Source organism: Aspergillus uvarum, assembly GCF_003184745.1.
Source record: "Aspergillus uvarum CBS 121591 unplaced genomic scaffold BO82scaffold_9, whole genome shotgun sequence".
NCBI classification, from domain to species: domain Eukaryota; kingdom Fungi; phylum Ascomycota; class Eurotiomycetes; order Eurotiales; family Aspergillaceae; genus Aspergillus; species Aspergillus uvarum.
Genome location: NW_020291306.1, coordinates 473,775 through 493,923, shown reverse-complemented (window position 1 = coordinate 493,923; position 20,149 = coordinate 473,775). Strand labels below are relative to the sequence as shown.

Sequence of the window (20,149 nt, the reverse complement as noted above, 5' to 3'; positions counted from 1 at the left end):
AGTTGTGCTGATCGCTAAAGTTCAGAGATCAGGTCAACCCCCCCGGCATACATCAACTTGGGCATGTTTGACGTGTTTAGCATGATGTCCTTGATTGAGAGATAGAGTTGCAGAATATGTTTCTATTCATCACCAGAACCATCCAGTCAACATCAATATATACTAAATGACCGAGATACACATAAAAGATAATAACGACGATCAGGCCGTGAACCCACTGCCTATGATCCCCGGCCTGGACAAACACAACGATGTATATCATGTAGGTAAATGGTTAGTGGTACGTACTCCGTGATTTTCATGTCTATCATCGCCTCGTGGTTCGTTGGTTTCCAGCCCAGACTCGAACAGAACGCCAGTCATCAATGCAATCATGCAGGTCAAAACATGCAGGGGTATATAATCCCACCAAAATGGCAGTTAGCAGAAATAATTATAAGAACGAACAGTAGAAAGAGACAGCCGACACCAACCACTAATTACGTGGATGCTCAGTCGGGTTGTCGACACCTGCACTTGCCCAGCGGCGAGGGCGAGCCTGTTCACCGATGTAATTCTTGATCACGCAAGGACTGTCGTCAGATTGCTGACAGACCTTGTGCCGATTCAGGTGCTTGAAGCGCGGGCCTAAAGGCCCGTTCACATAATGATACTGACCCGCAAATCGGTACTGGCGCTCATCGCCCAACGGGTAGAACTTGTCGCCCCAGTGCCCATTGAAGTAGAACCACTCAATAGGCGCTGAGGGGCTGACAGTTGAGGCCCGGAGCATGTCGCTGGGGAAGTCATACGTGTATGTGTGCACGTTCAAGAGTGGGTCCCACAATGGACCGCGATTGGTTTGATCGTGCAGCAAGCCCCAAGGCAGGATGTAGGCGTGCACACCAGGAGTTGCATACATAGCGTGGGTGCCAAGTGCGGAATATATGACGGGCTGGTTCACGGTTAGTGGGAGAGACTAGCGAACCGGGGCCGCATGGAGCAGTGTCGGTTTATCATGACTTACCCGCTGGCCGATCTTCTCGACGGCTTCGTAGCTGTATGCTTCTCCCGCTGAGTGTGCGCTGAAAAAGAGGGCCTTGGGCCGGCCATTATGGAAGCGCACAAGACAGTGTTCCCAGTCCCCAACATGGTTGCCGAATCGTACGTTCAACACCACGTTGCCGAGGTTGAAGCTGTAGAAGAAGAACCAGAAGGCATCCACAATGCCGTTGCCTTTGTCCATCACCAGCAGGATGGCTGGCGCATTGCTGCGCCCGCCTGTAGTCTCAACATGGATGGGCTCACCGCCAAACCGTTTGCGCAACTCGTCCCGCAAACCTTCATCGTGTTGTAGATCCTCTGGGCGCAAGTAGCCGAGTCTTTCAGGCGACCACTCAGCATCGTTGTCGCCGCCATCCAAGTTATCTCCTTCGCGGAGGGCATGGGCTGAATCGTACCACTGCGCTCGGTCGCCAGGTGTGTCATTCGGGATGGGCCCATCGACCCGCGCATCCCAGTCAGGCCAAGACTTTTCCAAATCACTATCAGGATCGTCAGGGATATTCTTGTCGCCTTCCATCCACGAAGGTCGATGCTCGACATTGTCGTTGCTGGTGAGAAACACATTGTGCCCATCCTGCCACTGGTTCAATTGATCCAGGTCATGTAAAGTGGGATGATCCCAGTACGATTGGACGGGGGTGTAATTGAGCATCGGCGTGATATGGTACAGGTGTTCGGCAATGTCGCTGGGCCAAAATTGCTCATCGGAGAACAAATGGACCAACGGCGCATACTGGAAGACATAGTCCGGGATCTCGCGGCGGGAGCGTTCTGCCTCATCCCAAGCGGCCTCGGGATGGGCGGAGTCATTGAATTGGGCGGCACGCCAGGCGGAGAAGTCTTCGTTGGACCCCTGGCCAGCCGCCGCGACGGCCTTGCGGTGGCCGAAGCGGGGGCGCACCAAGCGAAAGTGGGCGGTCCCACATAGGCCGAACCAGCGGCAGGCTTTCCGATCTAGCCAGGATGGAGATGACGAAATCCAGCGACGTTCGTCCTGATCCTCCTCGTACCAAATGAAGGCCGACGGATTAACAGCGCGAGCGACACTGTTGATCACGACATAGGCAATCAGTGAGGATAGAGTGAGAATCGCTGCGGTCGTTGCGCGCACCATCTGTTGACCGACACTCACAGAGACAGCTGCGTCGGCGGGTTGCGAATGCGTTTGGGCCGATAAGGCTACCGACCTGACCTTGTCTTGATCGCGAACTTGATTCTCGAGATCACGGTGGGCTGTGGCCGACGAAGGGTGGGTGACCAGTTGCCCGTTCGAGTAAGTAGCAGACGTGGTCGACGATGGATCGGGCTCAGCGATCAATGCGAACGCATCGAGAGGGTTGGCAGGGGACGAAAGATCATGAGTCCTGAGAGGGGAGGAGGCACAGAGCAGCGACGAGGAGGAGAGTAAGAATAATAAGCAGAGGAGGGTAGAGGAAGAAAAACAGTAATCAGACCGAGTAACCAGGCCCCGAGCTGGGCGCCAGGGCAGCAGGGGAGACACTATAAGAAGCCGAGCGAAACGCGGCCATGATCCGTCAGCCGGACCAGGTCCGTAGGTCGAGAACAGCAATTGAGGAATGGAGTCAGGGCTCTTCGTTGGTCATGGAGCTTGCCGGGTAGGGCAGAGCCAGGGCGGCGCATCCGGGGACATCCGGATATGAAGAGGATCGCCATATATGGGATGGTTTAGGGCTGAGAATAACAGGGCATCGGTGACTCAGGGACGAATGGAAGGATGGGAAAGAGGGACAAATGATTAGATCATAATGGAGGGGGAGTGGATGGGAACTGGAGACGGACGGATGCAGGTGGAGAGAGGAATGCCCGTTCCGCGGTGAGCCGGTGACAATGAATCGGGAGAGACAACACACATTGTAGACACATGAACGGAACGGGGATCCACTTACTGCTTTTACTGCTGTCTTGATGACGATGGTGGTGGTGATAGGAAGCCATGATGATCAACAATGATACTGATGGGAGTGGGGATGATGGAGCGATACGTCGAGCGAGAGCAAGAGCGAGAGAGACAACAGAAACAAGCCTAAGGCCCAAAGCAGAGCCAAGGGAATGAATGATGCAATGCAGCAGTCATTCGTCAACCGATGAGTTAAGGCTGAAACCAGTTAGACTTAAGAAAGTCCGTGTTGGATGATCAGCTGGATCATGCGGTGAGGGATGCGGATGAGAGAGTGTACGGGGAGTAGTTGGTGACGAGAAGAAGAGCCGGTGATGAGGAGGAGCAGGAGGATGACTACACCGTCGATAAGTTTGAGTTACTCTTACAGAACCATAGATCTTTATCCCAATCGGGCAGCCGCCCACGATGGCCGATTGATCAATTCCGGGCTCACCGCCCTTGATATGCCGGTCTTAAACCGATTCATGTTGATGGATGATGGTTGATGGATAGACTCTTCAACTCACGGTTCTTCAGGGAACATATTGACCCATACTATAGAACAACCACACCATGTCGCTTCCGCCGCCCATCCCGGTCGATCCGGCCATGTTAGTGGACCAGCCCCATCCCGATTCCGACATCGACTCCGACTATGAATATGAATATCATCCCACCGAAACTGAGGTCCGCCTTGGCATCCCTCCCTCCTCCTTCGGATCTTTCTTCGTCTTTTATTCACCTTCTAACACCGATCCCCCCCATCTAGACCGTCTACCTCACCCTTGACCTCACTTCTCTTCACGGCCCACTTCGACCGCCTCGCCGTCGACAACCTTCCGCGACTGCCGCCTCATCAGCAACAGCCACCAACATCTCCGACGAGCCCGATGCCGCTGACTTCACTCATGTCGAGTCCCCATCCGACGGCCTACAGATCCTTGGGCTTCACACCCCAAATCCCATAATATCATACCAGAACCAAATCTTCAGCGGCACCTGGGCCGACCAACTTGGCACGGACCTGATCTTTGCTCGTCCAGACGAAGGCAGGAGAGGAGGAGCAGAGGAACGACCAGGGGAGACTGCACCTCACGACCCGTACAGTACCCACCGCACAGATCACTCCGACGCTCCTCTCCGTCACGGTCACAACTACGACCTCCTCGCCGCCCCCAGCATCAAGATTATAGGTCGCAAAGCCAACCTCATCTCCGCTAGCCAATCCTCAGCGGTAGCGACGGCGGCAGCAGCAGCAACAGCATCAGCAACACCGGGATCGGATGAAGGGCTAGACCCTAGCCCTCCAGGACGGTCTGACCATCCCCCGGCCGGCTTGGCACCCACCGTATCAACGACCGGGATCATCCGTGCCCCCAACCACCCCGCAAGCAACCAAATGCGGTTCCTCGAACGTTTGGCCAGTCTGAAGCGGAGCAAGGGGGAGACGGACACGGTGCGGACCGTCTTCAGCACCAAACGGATCCAGTCGGACCATGCATCGTCGCTGGGCGGGCGGGCGCTCGGCTGGGCGCGCACCGACGAACAGCTGGCGGAAATCCAGCGCTTGAATGAGCTGGCGTTGCAGGGTGATGCGGCTGCGATGGCGGAGCTGGAGGCGCTGTACACCCGGCTGGGTGAGGATGTTGAGAGGGAGGTGGAGAGCGATGACGACGATGATGGCAATGATCATGATATTGAGATGGGAGGCGTGGAGGGACAGCCGGAGGTTGCGGGTGAGGATCCCACGCGGGGTCCAAGTCACGACCAGTACCTTGACCCGGAAGAGTTACTCTCACAGGCTCGTCGAGATACTCAGCAGCTGCAGCCTTGATCCATGCATGCTCTTTGATTGACTGTACAGCATCTCCTGGTCAGGACGCTTGATCCTCTTCGATGGGGTCACGTGAGAGGTCCATCTCTCAAAGGGGAAACAAGCTTTAATAGTCACGAGTACTATTTCCACCACACTGCCCGGCGGGCTCACTCGGCCCTACCGAGGCTCGCCAGCACAAATCCTGAACGCCGAACAGAAACGAGTATGAGTAAGAGAATCGGAATCCGGGATGGGCTCGGTGGTTTTGCATGCACGCTCCCCTACTAAGTTCCAGCTAAGGTAGCTAGCGTCCTGCAGCAGACGAGAACTACCGCAACCGCGTAGAAGCTAGACCCCTGGAGCTACCATCACGATACCATGTACGGATGTACTGTACCGAGGTCGGTCTTCTGCCATGCCGGCAATGATGAACCCTTGGCGTCATGGGGTCTCGGGCTGCAGGTACTCACAACGTATAATATAGATGTGTATGCGCACTTCCCACTCTGCATGTGACCGGGAGTCCGGGGATCTGCAACGCGCTCACCATCAGGGTTGATCCTCATGATTGGATGGCATGCACGTTTGCTTTGAGAGGGATGGATTAGAATGGAAATGATTTATTTGCCTTAACAAATGACGAAATGTGATCTCATCCTATATCATCGGATATTCAAGATTATTGTCTGTTCGCTCGCCCCCGTGAAGACAAAACAAACACCAACAACAACATACACATAGATGTAACAGGCTCTGATCTACTTTCCCCAAAGGTCGATCAATCCCGAGCAGCCGTGCACAGTAGCAAGAACACTCTGACTCAAGTCCGCTGCATCAAACTTGGTTTGGTCAATCAATCTCATTCCATTGACATGATTACTATCCAAAGCTATCACCGCCCCGCTGCCCCCAACCCCATAATATACACACCATCTCCATCCCAGTTGACGATAAGGCAACAGAAATGAACCAGGCTATCAAAAGTAGAAAAGATAATACCCCACTCCATACTGAAGACAAAGAAAAAAAACTCCCCCACGACCAGTAGCAAAACCACTCCGAAAGCAATGAAAAGAGGTAAGGAATTTTGACCCACCGACACCAGGAAATCAACCGAAAAGCCAACACGCAACCCAATGTTAAGCACACAAAAAAAAAAAAGACACTAAGGAAGTCCGCACGGTTGGAACGTAACTCCCCCTGCCCTCCCCCCATGGATATTGTAGCTGGGTCCAAGTAGAAGGTTCAGCACCAAGCTTAAACCGAGTTCTTGCAATAGGGCGAGAGGGAAGACACAGCGATTGCCCACTGCTTCTCTTCTAACAATCACCGGCTCCATAGCGCTCTCGTCTCGACCGGCGACGGAGGGGGTGGAGGCGGCGGCATGGGCACCTCCAGGAGCCCTGTACTCGTCGTTGGGGTTGCTGGCCCGGCAGCGTTGGCCGTGCGGGCTGCGGACTCGACGGCGATGGACTTGGGGATGTGGTTGGCGGCGGAGAGGATGGCGGCGGAGATGTCCTGTGGGAATGTGGAGGAACAGGAGGGGGTGATGAGAGTAGGGCGATGACGTTGCGGGGACGTGTTGGCCATTTTGCCGTTTATTATGCTTTTCTTCGGTGGTGGTGTTGCTATGGTTGTAACGGGGTTGTAGTTCGGGGGTTGTAGATGTGTGATTCTCGGGGGGGGGGGGGGGGGGTTTCTGAGTCGAGATAGGTTTTTCCTGGAGGCGGAGGTTGTAAGTAAGTTGCTAGAGTGATAGCACTGCGATTGAAGAGTTAGCAAGAACGGTATCTAAAAGACGTGGGTCAAGGTAAATATAAGTAATATCAGATGGCAGGCGGGCACATGGCAACTCGTCGTGACAATTCGGCAGACGAGGACCCGTAGGGCCGAGAGGGAAGCTCCGGGGGTATACATGCTGGAACTCCGAAATTCGCCGAGGCAAAATGGATTCCCGGGGCGCAGTCATGTCAATGGAAGGTCAGTAAAATGCTTACCGCGTTAAGTGGATCAGAAGTTGAATTAAGATAGTTAACAGTTGCAGTAACAGTAAGAGTAGTAGTTGTAGTTGTAGTTGTAGTAAGTCGTGTTCCGAGCAGTGTCTGGTTAAGCGGAAGGTATTGAGTGGAACAGGTAGGGTAGGGGGAGATGCTTTTTAAATCCTCATTGACAGAGAACAATGACCCAATGAAAGAAGGGTAAGGAGGACGACAGAATGCAGGGCGAACAAGCCACTCGATGCCAGCAGTGTACAGTCAACAGTATACAAGGAAGCACAGCTATTCGTTCAAGAAGTAATAGTGTAGGGGGTGAATCTGTTGGGGATGGGAAGTAGCTCGAGGGTTTTAAAAAACGACAGATGGAATTCCAATGCGAATTAGTCGAATAAGTGGACTCTACACGGACGGTGGATCTTTTCTCATGCTCGATCCTTTGTACTATTTATTACTCCTGGTCCTGGTCCTCGAATCGAGAATCCTAACTAGGTTCAGGGCTGGGGACGCCTCACCCAGCGACTTAGTCTAAAGGGTGGGTTCGAAGCCTGCATGCTTGCCACGACGACGGGACGGCAAGACAGGACAGGACAGGACAGGACAGGGCGGGAGGACTTCCGGGGAAGAGCTGAGCTTCTTCCGGGGGAGGAGAAGAGCAAAGGAATTAAAGAATCGAAGAAAAAAAAAAAAAAACGGGTCGCCAAGGGATGGAGAGGGTAAGGATGAATTCAGCCAGGGCGGATGGGATGGGATGGAGAAACGTACAGAGTACGTGTGCATTTTGTGGGGAAAGCGAAACAAGGGGAAGGACTCCATTATACGAAGATGAGTAGTACCCCAGGGTATGATGGATGCCAGAAGCTGGACCGAGTATGGAATTGACCTGGAGGAAAGATATGTTGACTTACGAGTCCACTCACGGAGTATGTGGACAGTATGTACTGTACATACACTTCATTCAGCACTCCTAGAACGATACTCAGTAACAAAGAAAGACTCCACTAGGAATCCGTGAAGTCAACAGTCACAGTGTTCAATGAGTGGCGACAGCCCCCGGTTTCATCTTCTTACTGAGTAATTGATTTTCTATTTTCTCCTCTCACGCCACCAAAAGCCGATCCTCTCTCCCTCTCCCCTTACCCCCCCGTCTGGTGGTATACTGAGCCCTTGGTAAACATACCCCAGAAATGACTGCAACTGCAACTGCATTGTCCCTTTCCAGTAGTCCAGAGTCATCCATGATTCATTCCAGACTCCCTTCCCTCCCTCCCACCTAATGCTACCATGTACAGTACAGGACTGTAGTGCACGGCACCCTGTAGAATCCATCAAACATAGAGACCCTACCTTTCCCTCCCCGAGTCCCCATCCATCCCCCACATTCCATCCCTCCCCCATCATTCTGGAGATAGTACCGTACACAAAAAAAGAAAACGAGAAACAAAACAAGCAAAGCGGATCATCCCATGCAGCCATGATCGACAGCTCCAGCAGCAACAGCAGCAGCAGCAGCAGCAGCAGCACATGCTCTAGTCAAACCCTCTCTTTGCTATCGGCCTTCATCGCCCTGCCCCCGAAGGCAAGCCCTCAACCACAAGAAAAAGAAAAAAAAGAAAAAAAAAAAACCAATGTATTGGATGTTGAATAGCCATCCTTCAATTAGTGCCATTGATGTCACTCATACACTCTAGTTATCTCCCCCTTCATCTTCAATCATCTTCAATCATCATCATACAACGATCTATTCGCAGCTCTTCCACCACCACTACCACCACCACCGCCGCCGCCAGCTACATGTACATGTACATGTACAGTACAGTGCATATGCATAATTCATATCCACTGATGTCATACCGCAGCATAGCAAGGGGAAAAGAGGGAGAGAGGACTCTACTTAATCGTACATTTCCGTCGTCGATCTTGCCTACCTAGCTGCATCCCCCATCCCCCATCCTCTCCCCAGATATCCTTCCACCCACCCAACCACACACCACAACCTAAACAAAAAAAAATGAAGTAGAAAAAAAAAAAGACCCTGCACGAGGCAGGACAGGGCGGTAAACCTGAAAGAAAGGGATGGTTCTAGACTGGATCCTACACACTTGATTACCGGAATAGGTAACCCGGCCAGAACACCGCACCTACATAAACAGATTCATAAAACAGCACTACCACTACAACTACATGTAAAAAATTGCACAGAACTATACAGAGTACAGAGCATATCTATTCCGGCCCTCCCCCCCCACATACACACACCAGGGAAAGTCATTTCCAACCAAGATCGACCGAGGGGGTTCCCGACCTAAAGAACTTACCAGTTCTTTCCCCTCTCCCTCTCCCTCTCCCTCTCCCTCTCCCAGTTTGTTCTGTGGAAAGGATTTCCGGTCAGAATCCAGCGAGTAGCATGTCGACATGCAAAGACTACCAGACGGATAGCATGAAATTGTTTTTCGATTGTGGAATGAAACAAACGCGCGGCTTTCTTTCTTGTTTCTTCGAGGTCGGGCGGTTTTAACCCTTCCTTTGTAAATATATCTCATTCCATTACTTTGTACCCTGGCCGCCCACAGGATGAAGGGGAGATGGGCGAGTCTATACCATTTACATCCATTCGCTTGCTTTATCCCTGGGTGCAACATGCGACATTTGAGGCCGGTTGCTGTTCTTGTATACACAGAAGAAGACTTGAAATGAAAAAAAAAGAAACACGACATAAGTTAGTAAGAAAGCATTCGGGCCTTGAGAAATGAAACCCCGAAGGAATTGAGCAGCACGCATGCAACAACATACACACACCACCCGCCAGCACCTAACGCCTCGCAAACCAAAATCAACCGGCCAGCCCAACCTTCCCCGCCAAGGTCATGAGTAGTAAGGAGCTCATCGACCGCGGGAGAGTCAGAATCATAGATGAAAAAGAACAACACAAGAATGACCATCACTCCTCGAACTTCCTCTTGACCCCGTTGTGGCCGTTCGGGGGTCCATTGCCCCCAGGAGCTTGTCGGTGTCGTTTGCGCGCTTCCTCCTCCTGCAGCGCCTGCCGCTTCTTCCACGCCGTCTTGATTGCGGGCGCCATGCGGATGAGGTCCTCCTCCGTGACCCGATCCTGGATACTCTCCAGAACCTTCTCCACCGTCGAGATGTGGTTCGCGTCCGACTTGTCATCCCGCAGCCGATGGAACCGCCACCGGCCCTGATCATCCTTGGCGCATTCGACGATCGTATCATCCAGCGGCTGGCCCAGGGCCTTCATCGCCTCCCACTCGTCCGGCGTGACGAACATCTCCCCGAAAGGCTGGTACTCGTTGGCGCGCAGCAGCACGAACAGATGGAAGATCGGCATCGCCTCGTAGTCCGCGTACGGCTCCAGGACCCCCTCGGCCTCGTCGTCGGTGTCCGGCTCGAGCAGCGGGAACTCCAGCCTCATGCGAAAATCGATGGTGTTCTCCGCCGGCGGCTTCCACTTCAGGATGTGCTCGTCCGTGCCGATCTTGTACGGGGTGCTCCGACACGTGAAGATCAGCCCGTCGTTGCCGTGGATCTTCTTGACCTTGGGGATGATCTCGCGGAACATCATCTCGATCCCGTAGCTGAACTGCGTCGACTTGTCCTCCACCGTGAACGTGCGGTGCGGGATCTCCTCCGGAAACTTGCGGTACATGGCGTTGTACGGCCGCAGCACCTTCTCCTTGAAATAGGCCAGCCGCTTGTCGAGCGTGCGGTGCATCAGCGGCTGCCCGTCCAGCACCAGGCAGTCGAAGACCAGGAACTTCAGCTGCTGCGTCCCGTCCTCGTAGGTGTCGTTCACGAGCTCGCCGTCCACGATCGTGTTCACGTGGAACTGTCGGAAGGTGTCGTCGCCGGGCAGCGGGAAGTGCAGCCCCGGCACCCACCGGTAGTCGTTCTTGCGGTCGATCAAGTAGTGCACCTCCGGCGTTTCCGAGTCCGGTTCCCCGTGCGCAAAGTACATCAGGCATCGGATGCCGTCCGTCTTCTCGCAGACGTAGTAGTCCTCCCGTTGGAGTTCGGTAAGATGTCGCGTCGCGAAACTGACCGGCTGCGCTCCGGGAAAGTTCAGGTTGTTGCGCCCCAGAAGACTAGCGACCTCGCGCCGGAGCATGTCGGCCAGCTCCGGTTCGGCTTTCACGCCGACCGCGTCGAGGTCGGGAACGGAGTTTCCCATCTTGTAGCTGGTGGAGGAGGAGGAGGGCGGGGTGGTGGGTGCGTAGGTAGGTAAGAAGGGCGAGGCGGGATCGGAATTCAATCGGGTGAGGTGGACTCGACAATGGACGGATCGGAGTTGAGGGGGGCGGGCGATGGGGTTCTTCTGGACTGTCTGTAGAGTGTTGAACGTATGTTGAGAGTTGGAAAAGAATTGAGGTCGGACCGAGGCCTCGCCTGCAAAGCCGCGCCGAGCTTTGCGCGGTGTTAAAAGAAAGGAGTGTGAGGTGAAAGAAAGGGCATTCGGTGGGCGGGCTTTTGTCGCCGTTCGGCGGAGATCGCGGTGGTGGCCTGAGGCAGTCATTGACATGCCCTCAGTTTAGTACTCCACAGTGTTCAGGTGAACAACACGCGCAACTTATCAAAGAAGGTTTCGTAATATGGACAAGGTCTAAGAAGTAGTACAAACTGACAATATCTGATGTGAAGTTGCATTAGAATCTCTATCAAATCACACGTCAACCCATTTTAGACACAACTGTACACCAAGCAACGCAACAATCAATGCATGCATGCATCCAAGCACACTCAACACGGGGTATCATATCATCACAGAAATCAAAAGAGCGCAGCAAAGTTGAAACATCCTTAGAACGCCGTCACCCACCCGTCCATGCCTCCAACCGCTGACCCATCGCCGTTTGTAACCCCTCAATAAACAATGGGCAACAACCTGAAGAAGCCATCCAACACGTCAAAAAGTACCGAATTCATAAACCATTCGCCCACGCGACCAGAAACTCACGAGCTTGCCGCCACGGAAAGTTTCTTGGGTGCAGGTGCCGCCGGAGTTTTCGCATCAGCATCTGTCGCATTATCCTGCACAGTTCCAGAGACCGGTAAAGCCATGTCGACTTCGTCCACGGGGGTGAAAAGATTCCCATCGGAAAAGAGGGAAGACGTAGATGAGGTATGGTCGCCGGTCGAGAAGAGGCCACCGCCGCGCGAGCCGCCCAGAGCATGAGACAGCATCTCTTTGATGCGGACATACTGGTACTTCTTTTTGGTCGGAATCAAGGTGTGACTGACAAGGGGTTGTGGATGCGAGCGCGTAATCGCCGCCATCACAGCATCCTTCTCTTCATCCGAGTCGACCGGACCGTTATTATCTTGCTCGTCCTGCAGCGGCGCGTTGGCGTCGATAGCAGCCTCTGTCAAAAGTCCATTAGCCCCGCCGGTTTCCACTATACTGACACGAGAAGAAAGAGGAACTTACTCTGCTGCCTCGCCTGGTTTTTCTTCTGATACGCCTGCAGCAACATGTCGTATGGCAACGAACGCCCAGGGACCGCTCTCTTCGCACCCATCGAATGGCTCTTACAAGTCAAAGAGCGCGCACACTGGGCCCCATTGGGCAGAGTAACACCGCACTGTTTCTCGACATCCACGGGACCCTTCGGTTTGGCGGTCTTCGGTTTGGGCTCCTCCTTCTTTTTCTTCTTCGTCTTGGGCTGCTCCTTGCTATCCTTGTCGTCGCCATCCCCGGCCTCCGTCTTCCGCTTCGTGCCCTTCTTCGCCCCGATCTCCACCGCCATTCCCTTCACGGCGCTCTTCTTGGCGCCCTTCTGCCCCTTCATCGACGAATCCTCTCCACCCTCCCCTTTCTCCCCGCCGGGTCCGCCAGCACCGCCGGTGCCGGCGCCGCCCACGCCCACCTCCTCGGTATCATCCTTATCGCCGGCCTTGGCCCGATTGGCCGCATCGCGCGCCTCCTTCCGCTGGCGCGCCTTCTCCTGCTTCGCTCGAATACAGCCGCGGATGTGTTCCACGGCATTCTGCTTGAGGACCGGCCTCTTGCAGGTCTTACAAATGACCGTCTCCAGATGATCTTCTTCCCGCGGCTTGCCCGTCGGGAAGGCGGCCATAGTCTTTTCGTCGATCTCCGGAAGAATTGGGGATGAGCCGGGGGAGGCCGGGGGTTCTGCATCGCGCGTGAAAGAGGTTTCATTAGCATCTTTCCTTCTAGTTCCCTAGTTCCAAAAGGAAACCCAAACGTCTTCTGCGTCTCTTTCCACCCATCGAAACAATATCTTCACCCTCCCTCCGCCCTCCGCCCCAGGAATCCTGAGCGCACCTTTCCCAAATAGAAACAATCACAGCACGAGGGGAAGATGAGAACCGAGTAAAGAAAGATAAAAACATACCATCAGCCTTCTTCCTACCCCCCAGCTTCGCCGACTTCTTCAACTTGATCTTCCCCGGCTTCACATCCTTCTCGGAGAATTTATATCCGGACGCATTAACGAGACTGCCAGCAGTTGTTGTTGTTGTTGTTGATGATGATGATGATGATGATGATGACGATGCGACCGAGGGGGCTGCAGCGTACGTCACGGATTAGCCCAATATTCTTCTCCAGTAGTATCCGCCATCCCTCTCCCTCCATTACGACCTCACAGACACACAGACAGAAACATAGCGACGAGAAGAAAAACGCGGAACACACCGTTATTGGAAGTCGCCATGATTTGTAAACTCGACACAACGAGCCCCGGGGGCAGGGCTGATTCGAATAGTAAATGTGATATAAACCCAAGAAGCCACGATCACGATCACGACCACGACTACGACCACGGCTGGTGATATTTCGTTTCCCTACTACCGTGGCCCGTCTTTGCAAAACTGGGAAGATTGATAATATGTCCACGGTGCGGGTTTCGGAGCGTAGAGAGAGAGTGAGGGTGACGACGGGCGGGACGCTGTCATGTAAAGAACGAAAGGGTGGTGGGTTTTGGAGGAGATGAAGCAGCTAGATCGTGTCTAAGGAGAGGAGATTCAGTGGGGATGCTGATCGACTGGTCGGGAGGAGGGGTGGTGTTAGGATCGGGATGTTGCGACAACCCAGCACGACGGCGTAGCGTTGAAACAGCAGCAGCTGTAGTAATAGTAGCGTGGCTTGCGATGCGATGGTCGAGGCTACGTCCGGGGCCGGGGGAGAGAGAGGGGGGTTTCCCGCATGGGGTTGGGTCACGTGCGCGGACTGGTGAAGGAATCCCTGCTTCTCTGACTTGGTGGAAATCGCAAGATCAATGTGTACATGTACAATCGATTCAAGGTTGGAGAATATGTGTCTATCTATTTGAAGCTTATTGAGCTTTTCTCTTGTATCTTGATCATATCTTGAGAAGAAAGAGCTGAACTATTGACCAGTCTCAAACACCAAACATAGATCGAGGGCATTAGGCTTGTAACGCAGATCACGTATCCTCTGAACACTTCTGATTATTTAGGATTAAGTAATGGTCTATAAAATACATTCTCATAACCTGACTGTGTCGAGTATCTCAGCATCACATCTCGATGAGAGGCGGACAAGGTATCCTCTGCAGCTGAAGTATGACATGTCCACGCTAAACTACTGTACATGCTATTGATACAGTGCAGCATCTATGCAAAAAGACCACACAACAATATGATGAGACACCTCATCTAGTTGATGAGCTTCGAGAAACACAAACTGCTGTTGGTACCTCCAAATCCAAAGCTGTTCGTCAAAGCCACGTCAATACGGCGCTCTTGCGCCTCGCTCGGCGCATAATTGCAATTGAATCCATCTGCTAGCCGCTCCAGATTGATTGTTGGCGGCATGACATTCTGATTTGCACTGTTAGTATTTCCACGACAAAGCTTGTTCGAGTCTGAGAAGAACACGCCTACCTCATTGACTGCGAGAACGACAAAGGCGGCCTCAATGGCGCCAGCACCACCAAGAAGGTGGCCGACAGCACCCTTGGTGCTGCTGATATTGACCTCTGTAGCTTTCTGCTTTCCGCTTGGACCGAGAAGCAGAGCTTTGATGGCACTATTCTCCGCCGCATCGCCCACAACTGTTGAAGTGGCGTGGGCATTGATGTAGTCGACAGCGGAAGGCGGAAGCCCTGCGTTCTTGAGCGCTTTTTTCATGGCCAAAAATGCGCCTTCTCCATTCTCCTTGGGTGCAGTCATATGGTGCGCGTCCCCAGAGCAGCCGTATCCTTTAAGCTCCGCATAGATACGAGCTCCTCGTGCCTTCGCATGCTCGAGCTCCTAAAAGTAGGGTTAGCACTTGACGGAAAGATAATCCGCCCCCAAGAAGGCTTTACCTCTAGGACCATCACTGTAGCCCCTTCTCCTACTACAAAGCCCTCTCGATCCGCATCAAATGGCCGAGAAGCCTTCTGCGGGTTGTCATTGTAGCTGGTAGCCAGACTGCGGGCCCTAGCGAAACCGCCAACCGCCAAAGGATGGATACAAGACTCCGCTCCGCCGGCGAGCATCACATCAGCATCACCGCACGCAATGAATCGGGCTGCATCGCCGATGGAGTGTGCACCTGTGGTGCATGCTGTAGTCGCTGCGTGGTTCGGCCCCTAGATGTCAAGTTAGTCATGATAGGGTATTGGGAGGAGGTTTGTCTGCCAACCATGAGCCCATATCTCATAGAGATGTGACCAGCACCGAGGTTAATCAACAACCTGGGTACAAACAGAGGCGACACTTTGCGATAACCCTGGCACAGTTTCAGCTGATGTTTATCCTTGATGTTCAACAAGGACACTCACTCCCTTCTCATACGCCACAACCGTGTCGTAAATCTCGTCAAAGTTACCAATACCCGACCCGAGACATATCCCCTAGACATGACACCCTTAGTAAAGAAACAAAGCACCAGTGGAAAACTTGACTTCGGGTATGCACCGTTGCTTCTTTCTGTTCAAAAGTCGTGGGCATCCAGCCGGCATCTTCCAAAGCCTCTTCCGAAGCAGCCATTGCGTACTGCGCAAATCGAGCCATCTTGCGCTCATCCTGCCACGGACGATCAGTTGGAGCCTATGCAATGACCAGAGCAATACTCACGTCTTTGCTTAACCACTCCGAAGCCGTCCATCCGCCTTCGCTCCGGGCCCCTTGCGGCACAACGGCAGCGACCTGACAGGGCACGTCCTTGAACCTAGCATCGCGATGCACGACATTGACGATGCCACAATGACCGTCTAACAGACGTTTCCATGTTCGACGGATGCCTGCGTCTCAGCTTAGCAAACGGAAAATAAAAAAAGCTAAAGGAAACGATTAGGTCCCGCTTTCGTGTCCAGCTACCCTCCTGGGCAAGCAGTTGAAGTTGTACTCGACCTTCCCTTTTGGGCATGCCAGGAGTGGAGCCGGAGACCGTTGAAGGGACACGCCGCGGAGCAGACGCGGGCGGATTGATTTTGAATCGAGAATGAGTACTTACCTACCCCCAAAGGTGTGACTGCTCCCAACCCTGTTACAACGACTCGACGCATGGAATTCTGAATTGAAAGAGTTACGCCTGCTTGATTGTCTGCCGGTCTACCTGTCTGTATGTATGGACTGAATTTCGACAAGGTTTTCGGTAAGGCAAGGAAGACCGAGCAAAGCTCCGCGGTAGGTTATTTCGGAGCTAAATCTAGAGCCACCAGACTGGTACGGCGGGTAGGAAGATGCAACCAATTATTGAGGACTAAAAGTGGGCTCACAGAGACCGTACACATTCATTGATGCACTCATACACTGTAGTCCATAGTAAGAACAAAGCCAAGAATGTGGAGGAGGAGTGGATGAGAAATCCGATTGAATAATAATCGATGGAATGGTCTTGTTGAAATGCCGAAGAGCAACCCGAAAGGGAAGGTTCTCACGACGTCAGAGAAACCAGGCCACAAGGCCGTCAATTTACCTCTCGGGTTCCTCAACACAGCCAATCAGCACCGCATCCCCTATCGATAAGCCCGTCCACTTCCTCTCCGGCGGAGCCTGGACGAGGTCATCGAAGAGCGAAGGGAAGATCAACTCTCAGCGCTCTAAATTCCTATAAGAGACACCGCCCCCTAAGTCTGTTGCATCGAAGCTTCTTTCTTTCAACTCTATTCCCACTGCTCACTGTCTACAGTTCCCAAGAGAGAAGCAGAATTGCCAATTGCGCGATGCGATCCCTCACCTGGGCAGCCTGTCTGGCTTTGGCCGGCACCGCTCTCTCCCACGCTCATCACGACAATGACGAAACGATCCCCGAGCGATTGCGCGAGGAATTGCTAAAGAAATGGGATCAGGAGGTGGGCTAATCAAGAATCCTTCCCCACCCCTTCTTTTCTTTAATTACCTCATTAACGTTCGACAATTTGTAAAGTTTACCTTCTCCGGCATTGCCAGCTTCGCCCACATGAAGCCTGTCAAGTGTCTGGTCGAACCGGACGAGCGATACGACATTGCCGTTATTGGCGCCCCCTTCGACACGGCAGTCAGCTACAGACCAGGTAAGCTCCAATAGCCATCTGCATCGCCCTATCTTCCCCGTGCCCAATTGCCTAAACGCCTCCCTCAAAAACAACAGGTGCCCGTTTCGGCCCCCGCTCCATCCGTGCGGCCAGCGCCCGTCAGATGGCCGGTACCAGCTACAACACCCGAGCGGGAATCAACCCGTACCAATCGTGGGCAACGGTCAAGGACTGTGGCGACATTCCAATCACCCCGTTCGACAATGGGTTGGCCGAGCGGCAAATGTACGAAGCCTTCCTGGAGCTGGGCTCCCGGCCGGCCGTGACCCGCGCTTCCTCCACGTACGGCACCAAGGGGATTTCGGCCGGAAAGTCGAAGCTCGTCACGCTGGGAGGCGACCACAGCGTTGCCCTTCCTGCCCTGCGCGCCTTGTATCAGATCTACCAGAAGCCCATCACAGTGCTTCACTTCGACGCGCATCTCGATACCTGGAACCCCGTGCGGTACTCGGCCTACTGGCTCTCGGAGCAGTCGCACTTCAACCACGGCAGCTTCTTTCACAAGGCCAGCCGGGAGGGCCTCATCTGCAATGCGACCTCCGCACATGCGGGACTGCGCACACGACTGACGGGCGTCGACGATAGTGATTACACCAACCCTGGCCCCGAGCAGGGATTCATGCGGATTCACGCAGATGATATTGACGAGCTGGGCCCCATGGGTATCGTGGATCGGATTATCGAGCGCATCGGTCTGGATCCAGAACAACCAGTTTACTTGTCCGTTGACATCGATGTTCTGGACCCGGCGACCGCCCCAGGTACTGGTACCCCCGAACCTGGTGGCTGGACGACCCGAGAGTTCATCCGTATCCTGCGTGGCATTGAGAAATTGAACATCGTCGGTGCGGATATTGTCGAGGTGTCGCCTAGCTACGACAACAAGGGTGAGACCACGGCTCTGGCAGCAGCTCAGGTTGCTTTTGAGATTATCACCAGCATGGTCAAGGCTGGTGCAGGTGAGGATCTGGGTGGGTGGTACGGACGCAAAGCAACGCCCGAGGGCGAAATTGAAGTCGAGGTTGAGGTTGAGGACGTCGCAGTTGAGAAGGAGGTCAAGGACGAGCTGTGAAATGCGATGCATGCGATGATGATGCTATGTGTGTAATGAGTCAGTGAGGTCATTTAGCAATATGATGCAGGTACATCCCAGCAAAAGCATGCCCTTATCAATGGTCGGGCCCATCTCTGTCCAACTCTTCTCTACACGCAACACAATCTCGAATGATAGAATCTGAAATGAAACTTCGGTCATCACTATTGTATCTGTGTTATCTAATCCAGGCCTCGCACGAACGATTTGGGTGAAAATTGCACAGCAAATTGTGATAGGCATGATAACAAATTGAGGGATGTGAAAAGAAGAAAAAGAACACAGATCGAACCATCAGCCAGCCAAAAGAAGACGCCTCGACTTCCAACGCCAATAAAGACGATGAGAGTTTAGAAAGGAAGTAGAAGGGAAAAGAGAAGAGGAAAAGGATCGGATAAGGCGGGAGGGAGATAAGTAGACAGTGGAAGGGCAATCGAATGAGCACGGAGAGATGAGCAAAGATAGTGGGAAGAGGTCGGAGGGGTTCAAATCGGGGGCCAGTTGTACACGGCATCAATCGGAAGACGAGCTGATGGGCGATATGGTAGAGTATATGTTGGTGGCCCTGTTCTTGCTTAGGAGAGCCCTCAGCAGTTTCCCCGGTGCAACCGAGTCACGGCGGGTTTTGCACTCGGGTGTCAGGGCTGCGGGCTGCATGGATGATATTCACTCAATGATCGGAGACAGAAACACGTAAAAGTCTCAGGTTAGACGGTGGTCGAGTAAGCCAGCTCCTCCTCCGGGTGAAATTCCCAAAACTCCGTATTGTGAAATAAAACAATCCGTTCCTCCAAAATCATACGACATGTCTGTGATGCCCCGACGACAAGTGTGCAATCCTCTGGCGCGTACCAGCCTGCGATGTAAGAGACGTGATTGTTTTACAATACCACACACTTCTTAGACTTCTTGGGAGCAGGCTCCAGGGCGGCAACGATGGCCTTCAAACCGATCTGTCAGCTTCGTCTACATGCGAAATCACGGGGCGCTGGCAGAACGAACCTCATCAAAGACGTCCTTGAGCTTGTACTGCGTCAAGGCGGAGCACTCCACGTATTTCACAGCACCCAGTTCTTTGGCCATCCGGTCTCCGTCTTCCTTGCGAATGGGCTGCATCTTTTGACGAGAAAGCTTTTCCCGAACAGCGGGGTCGTCGCGCAAATCGGTTTGAGTGCCAACAATTAAGCAAGGAACACCAGGGCAGTGGTGGTGGACTTCGGGAAACCATTTTTCGCGGACGTTCTCGAAGGAGGCGGGGGAAGTGACGGAGAAGCAGACGAGAAAGACATCGGTTTGGGGGTAGGAAAGAGGACGGAGGCGATCATAATCCTCCTGACCGGCGGTATCAAAGAGACCCAAGGTGTATGGCTCATCGCCAATCCTAATGCGCAAGAATGATAGTCATCGAGTCAGCTATCTATTGCGGAAGAGTCGCCAATGTGATCATCTTGGATCCGAAGTCAGGAAGAGAGGGCGGCAATGACGCGATCGAAGGCATGATGTAGCGCATTTCACCCAAAGGTGTTTCAGGGTGCTCGTCGTGCAAAGGGCCAGAGTGCAATGACTTACATGACCGTGACAGCATAGTTGTCGAAGACGGTAGGAACATATTCCGAGGGGAACTTGTTCGTTGTGTACGAAATTAACAGGCAAGTCTTTCCAACCGCACCATCACCGACGACAACACACCTGCAAGATAGAAGAGACACGAATTAGCAGGTCGCTCAAGAAGAGAGTGGCCAAAAAGACCAGTACACCTAAGAAAGGGGGCAGAGAAACGGGGGGTATGTTTGGGGG

The 20,149-nt window shown here is 53.3% G+C and overlaps 7 protein-coding genes across 7 annotated transcripts in view; 2 read left to right on the top strand and 5 right to left on the bottom strand.

The window, feature by feature from the left end:
- Window positions 1-475: 475 nt before the first annotated feature.
- BO82DRAFT_372177 (uncharacterized protein) lies at window positions 476-3,000 on the bottom strand (the record flags this gene model as incomplete). Its single annotated transcript, XM_025637305.1, has 3 exons — window positions 476-934; window positions 1,007-2,253; window positions 2,952-3,000. The coding sequence occupies 3 exons, from the start codon at window positions 2,998-3,000 to the stop codon at window positions 476-478; spliced, it is 1,755 nt and encodes a 584-aa protein (XP_025495095.1).
- Window positions 3,001-3,307: 307 nt separating this feature from the next.
- BO82DRAFT_212682 (TFIIIC subunit 6 family protein) lies at window positions 3,308-4,953 on the top strand. Its single transcript, XM_025630717.1, has 2 exons — window positions 3,308-3,631; window positions 3,714-4,953. The coding sequence occupies exons 1-2, from the start codon at window positions 3,518-3,520 to the stop codon at window positions 4,776-4,778; spliced, it is 1,179 nt and encodes a 392-aa protein (XP_025495094.1). The 5' UTR covers window positions 3,308-3,517; the 3' UTR covers window positions 4,779-4,953.
- A 979-nt stretch (window positions 4,954-5,932) lies between these two features.
- BO82DRAFT_351691 (uncharacterized protein) lies at window positions 5,933-6,522 on the bottom strand. The gene has a single exon (XM_025634491.1). It carries the CDS (start codon window positions 6,348-6,350, stop codon window positions 6,087-6,089), a length of 264 nt encoding a protein of 87 aa, XP_025495093.1. The 5' UTR covers window positions 6,351-6,522; the 3' UTR covers window positions 5,933-6,086.
- Window positions 6,523-9,243: 2,721 nt separating this feature from the next.
- Window positions 9,244-13,871, bottom strand: BO82DRAFT_389893 (uncharacterized protein). The gene is made up of 6 exons (XM_025638483.1): window positions 13,428-13,871; window positions 13,126-13,299; window positions 12,198-12,902; window positions 11,727-12,132; window positions 11,395-11,399; window positions 9,244-11,272 (listed from the first exon to the last, which is right to left on the bottom strand). Exons 1-6 carry the CDS (start codon window positions 13,444-13,446, stop codon window positions 9,696-9,698), a joined length of 2,886 nt encoding a protein of 961 aa, XP_025495092.1. The 5' UTR covers window positions 13,447-13,871; the 3' UTR covers window positions 9,244-9,695.
- Window positions 13,872-14,241: 370 nt separating this feature from the next.
- Window positions 14,242-16,490, bottom strand: BO82DRAFT_303779 (putative beta-ketoacyl synthase (Cem1)). The gene is made up of 8 exons (XM_025632163.1): window positions 16,197-16,490; window positions 15,818-15,984; window positions 15,659-15,766; window positions 15,523-15,594; window positions 15,384-15,470; window positions 15,064-15,330; window positions 14,639-15,007; window positions 14,242-14,575 (listed from the first exon to the last, which is right to left on the bottom strand). The coding sequence occupies exons 1-8, from the start codon at window positions 16,246-16,248 to the stop codon at window positions 14,411-14,413; spliced, it is 1,287 nt and encodes a 428-aa protein (XP_025495091.1). The 5' UTR covers window positions 16,249-16,490; the 3' UTR covers window positions 14,242-14,410.
- A 303-nt stretch (window positions 16,491-16,793) lies between these two features.
- Window positions 16,794-18,440, top strand: BO82DRAFT_381309 (agmatinase). Its single transcript, XM_025637840.1, has 3 exons — window positions 16,794-17,037; window positions 17,112-17,238; window positions 17,316-18,440. Exons 1-3 carry the CDS (start codon window positions 16,909-16,911, stop codon window positions 18,329-18,331), a joined length of 1,272 nt encoding a protein of 423 aa, XP_025495090.1. The 5' UTR covers window positions 16,794-16,908; the 3' UTR covers window positions 18,332-18,440.
- A 793-nt stretch (window positions 18,441-19,233) lies between these two features.
- cdc42 (Rho family GTPase CDC42) overlaps window positions 19,234-20,149 on the bottom strand; it is a gene marked incomplete at its 3' end in the record, with an annotated part of 1,525 nt that continues 609 nt past the window's right edge. The window contains exons 2-4 of the mRNA XM_025640371.1: window positions 19,922-20,041; window positions 19,355-19,733; window positions 19,234-19,293 (exon numbers count right to left, since the gene is read on the bottom strand). Of these exons, the coding sequence (XP_025495089.1) occupies window positions 19,234-19,293; window positions 19,355-19,733; window positions 19,922-20,041 (559 nt within the window). The remainder of the gene's footprint in view (window positions 19,294-19,354; window positions 19,734-19,921; window positions 20,042-20,149) is intronic.

Bases quoted from the DNA above. Each gene is read 5' to 3' on its own strand.
- BO82DRAFT_212682 (XM_025630717.1), top strand. From the start codon at position 3,518: ATGTCGCTTCCGCCGCCCATCCCGGTCGATCCGGCCATGTTAGTGGAC. The intron at 3,632-3,713 runs GTCCGCCTTGGC...CCCCCCATCTAG, and splicing joins ATCATCCCACCGAAACTGAG to ACCGTCTACCTCACCCTTGA.
- BO82DRAFT_351691 (XM_025634491.1), bottom strand. From the start codon at position 6,350: ATGGCCAACACGTCCCCGCAACGTCATCGCCCTACTCTCATCACCCCC.
- BO82DRAFT_389893 (XM_025638483.1), bottom strand. The intron at 12,903-13,125 runs GTATGTTTTTAT...CGCGCGATGCAG, and splicing joins GGGTAGGAAGAAGGCTGATG to AACCCCCGGCCTCCCCCGGC. The intron at 12,133-12,197 runs GTAAGTTCCTCT...GACTTTTGACAG, and splicing joins AAACCAGGCGAGGCAGCAGA to AGGCTGCTATCGACGCCAAC.
- BO82DRAFT_303779 (XM_025632163.1), bottom strand. From the start codon at position 16,248: ATGCGTCGAGTCGTTGTAACAGGGTTGGGAGCAGTCACACCTTTGGGG. The intron at 15,985-16,196 runs GTAAGTACTCAT...GCTGAGACGCAG, and splicing joins AGTCACACCTTTGGGGGTAG to GCATCCGTCGAACATGGAAA. The intron at 15,471-15,522 runs GTGAGTGTCCTT...AAACTGTGCCAG, and splicing joins TTGTGGCGTATGAGAAGGGA to GGTTATCGCAAAGTGTCGCC.
- BO82DRAFT_381309 (XM_025637840.1), top strand. From the start codon at position 16,909: ATGCGATCCCTCACCTGGGCAGCCTGTCTGGCTTTGGCCGGCACCGCT. The intron at 17,038-17,111 runs GTGGGCTAATCA...CAATTTGTAAAG, and splicing joins TAAAGAAATGGGATCAGGAG to TTTACCTTCTCCGGCATTGC. The intron at 17,239-17,315 runs GTAAGCTCCAAT...CAAAAACAACAG, and splicing joins GGCAGTCAGCTACAGACCAG to GTGCCCGTTTCGGCCCCCGC.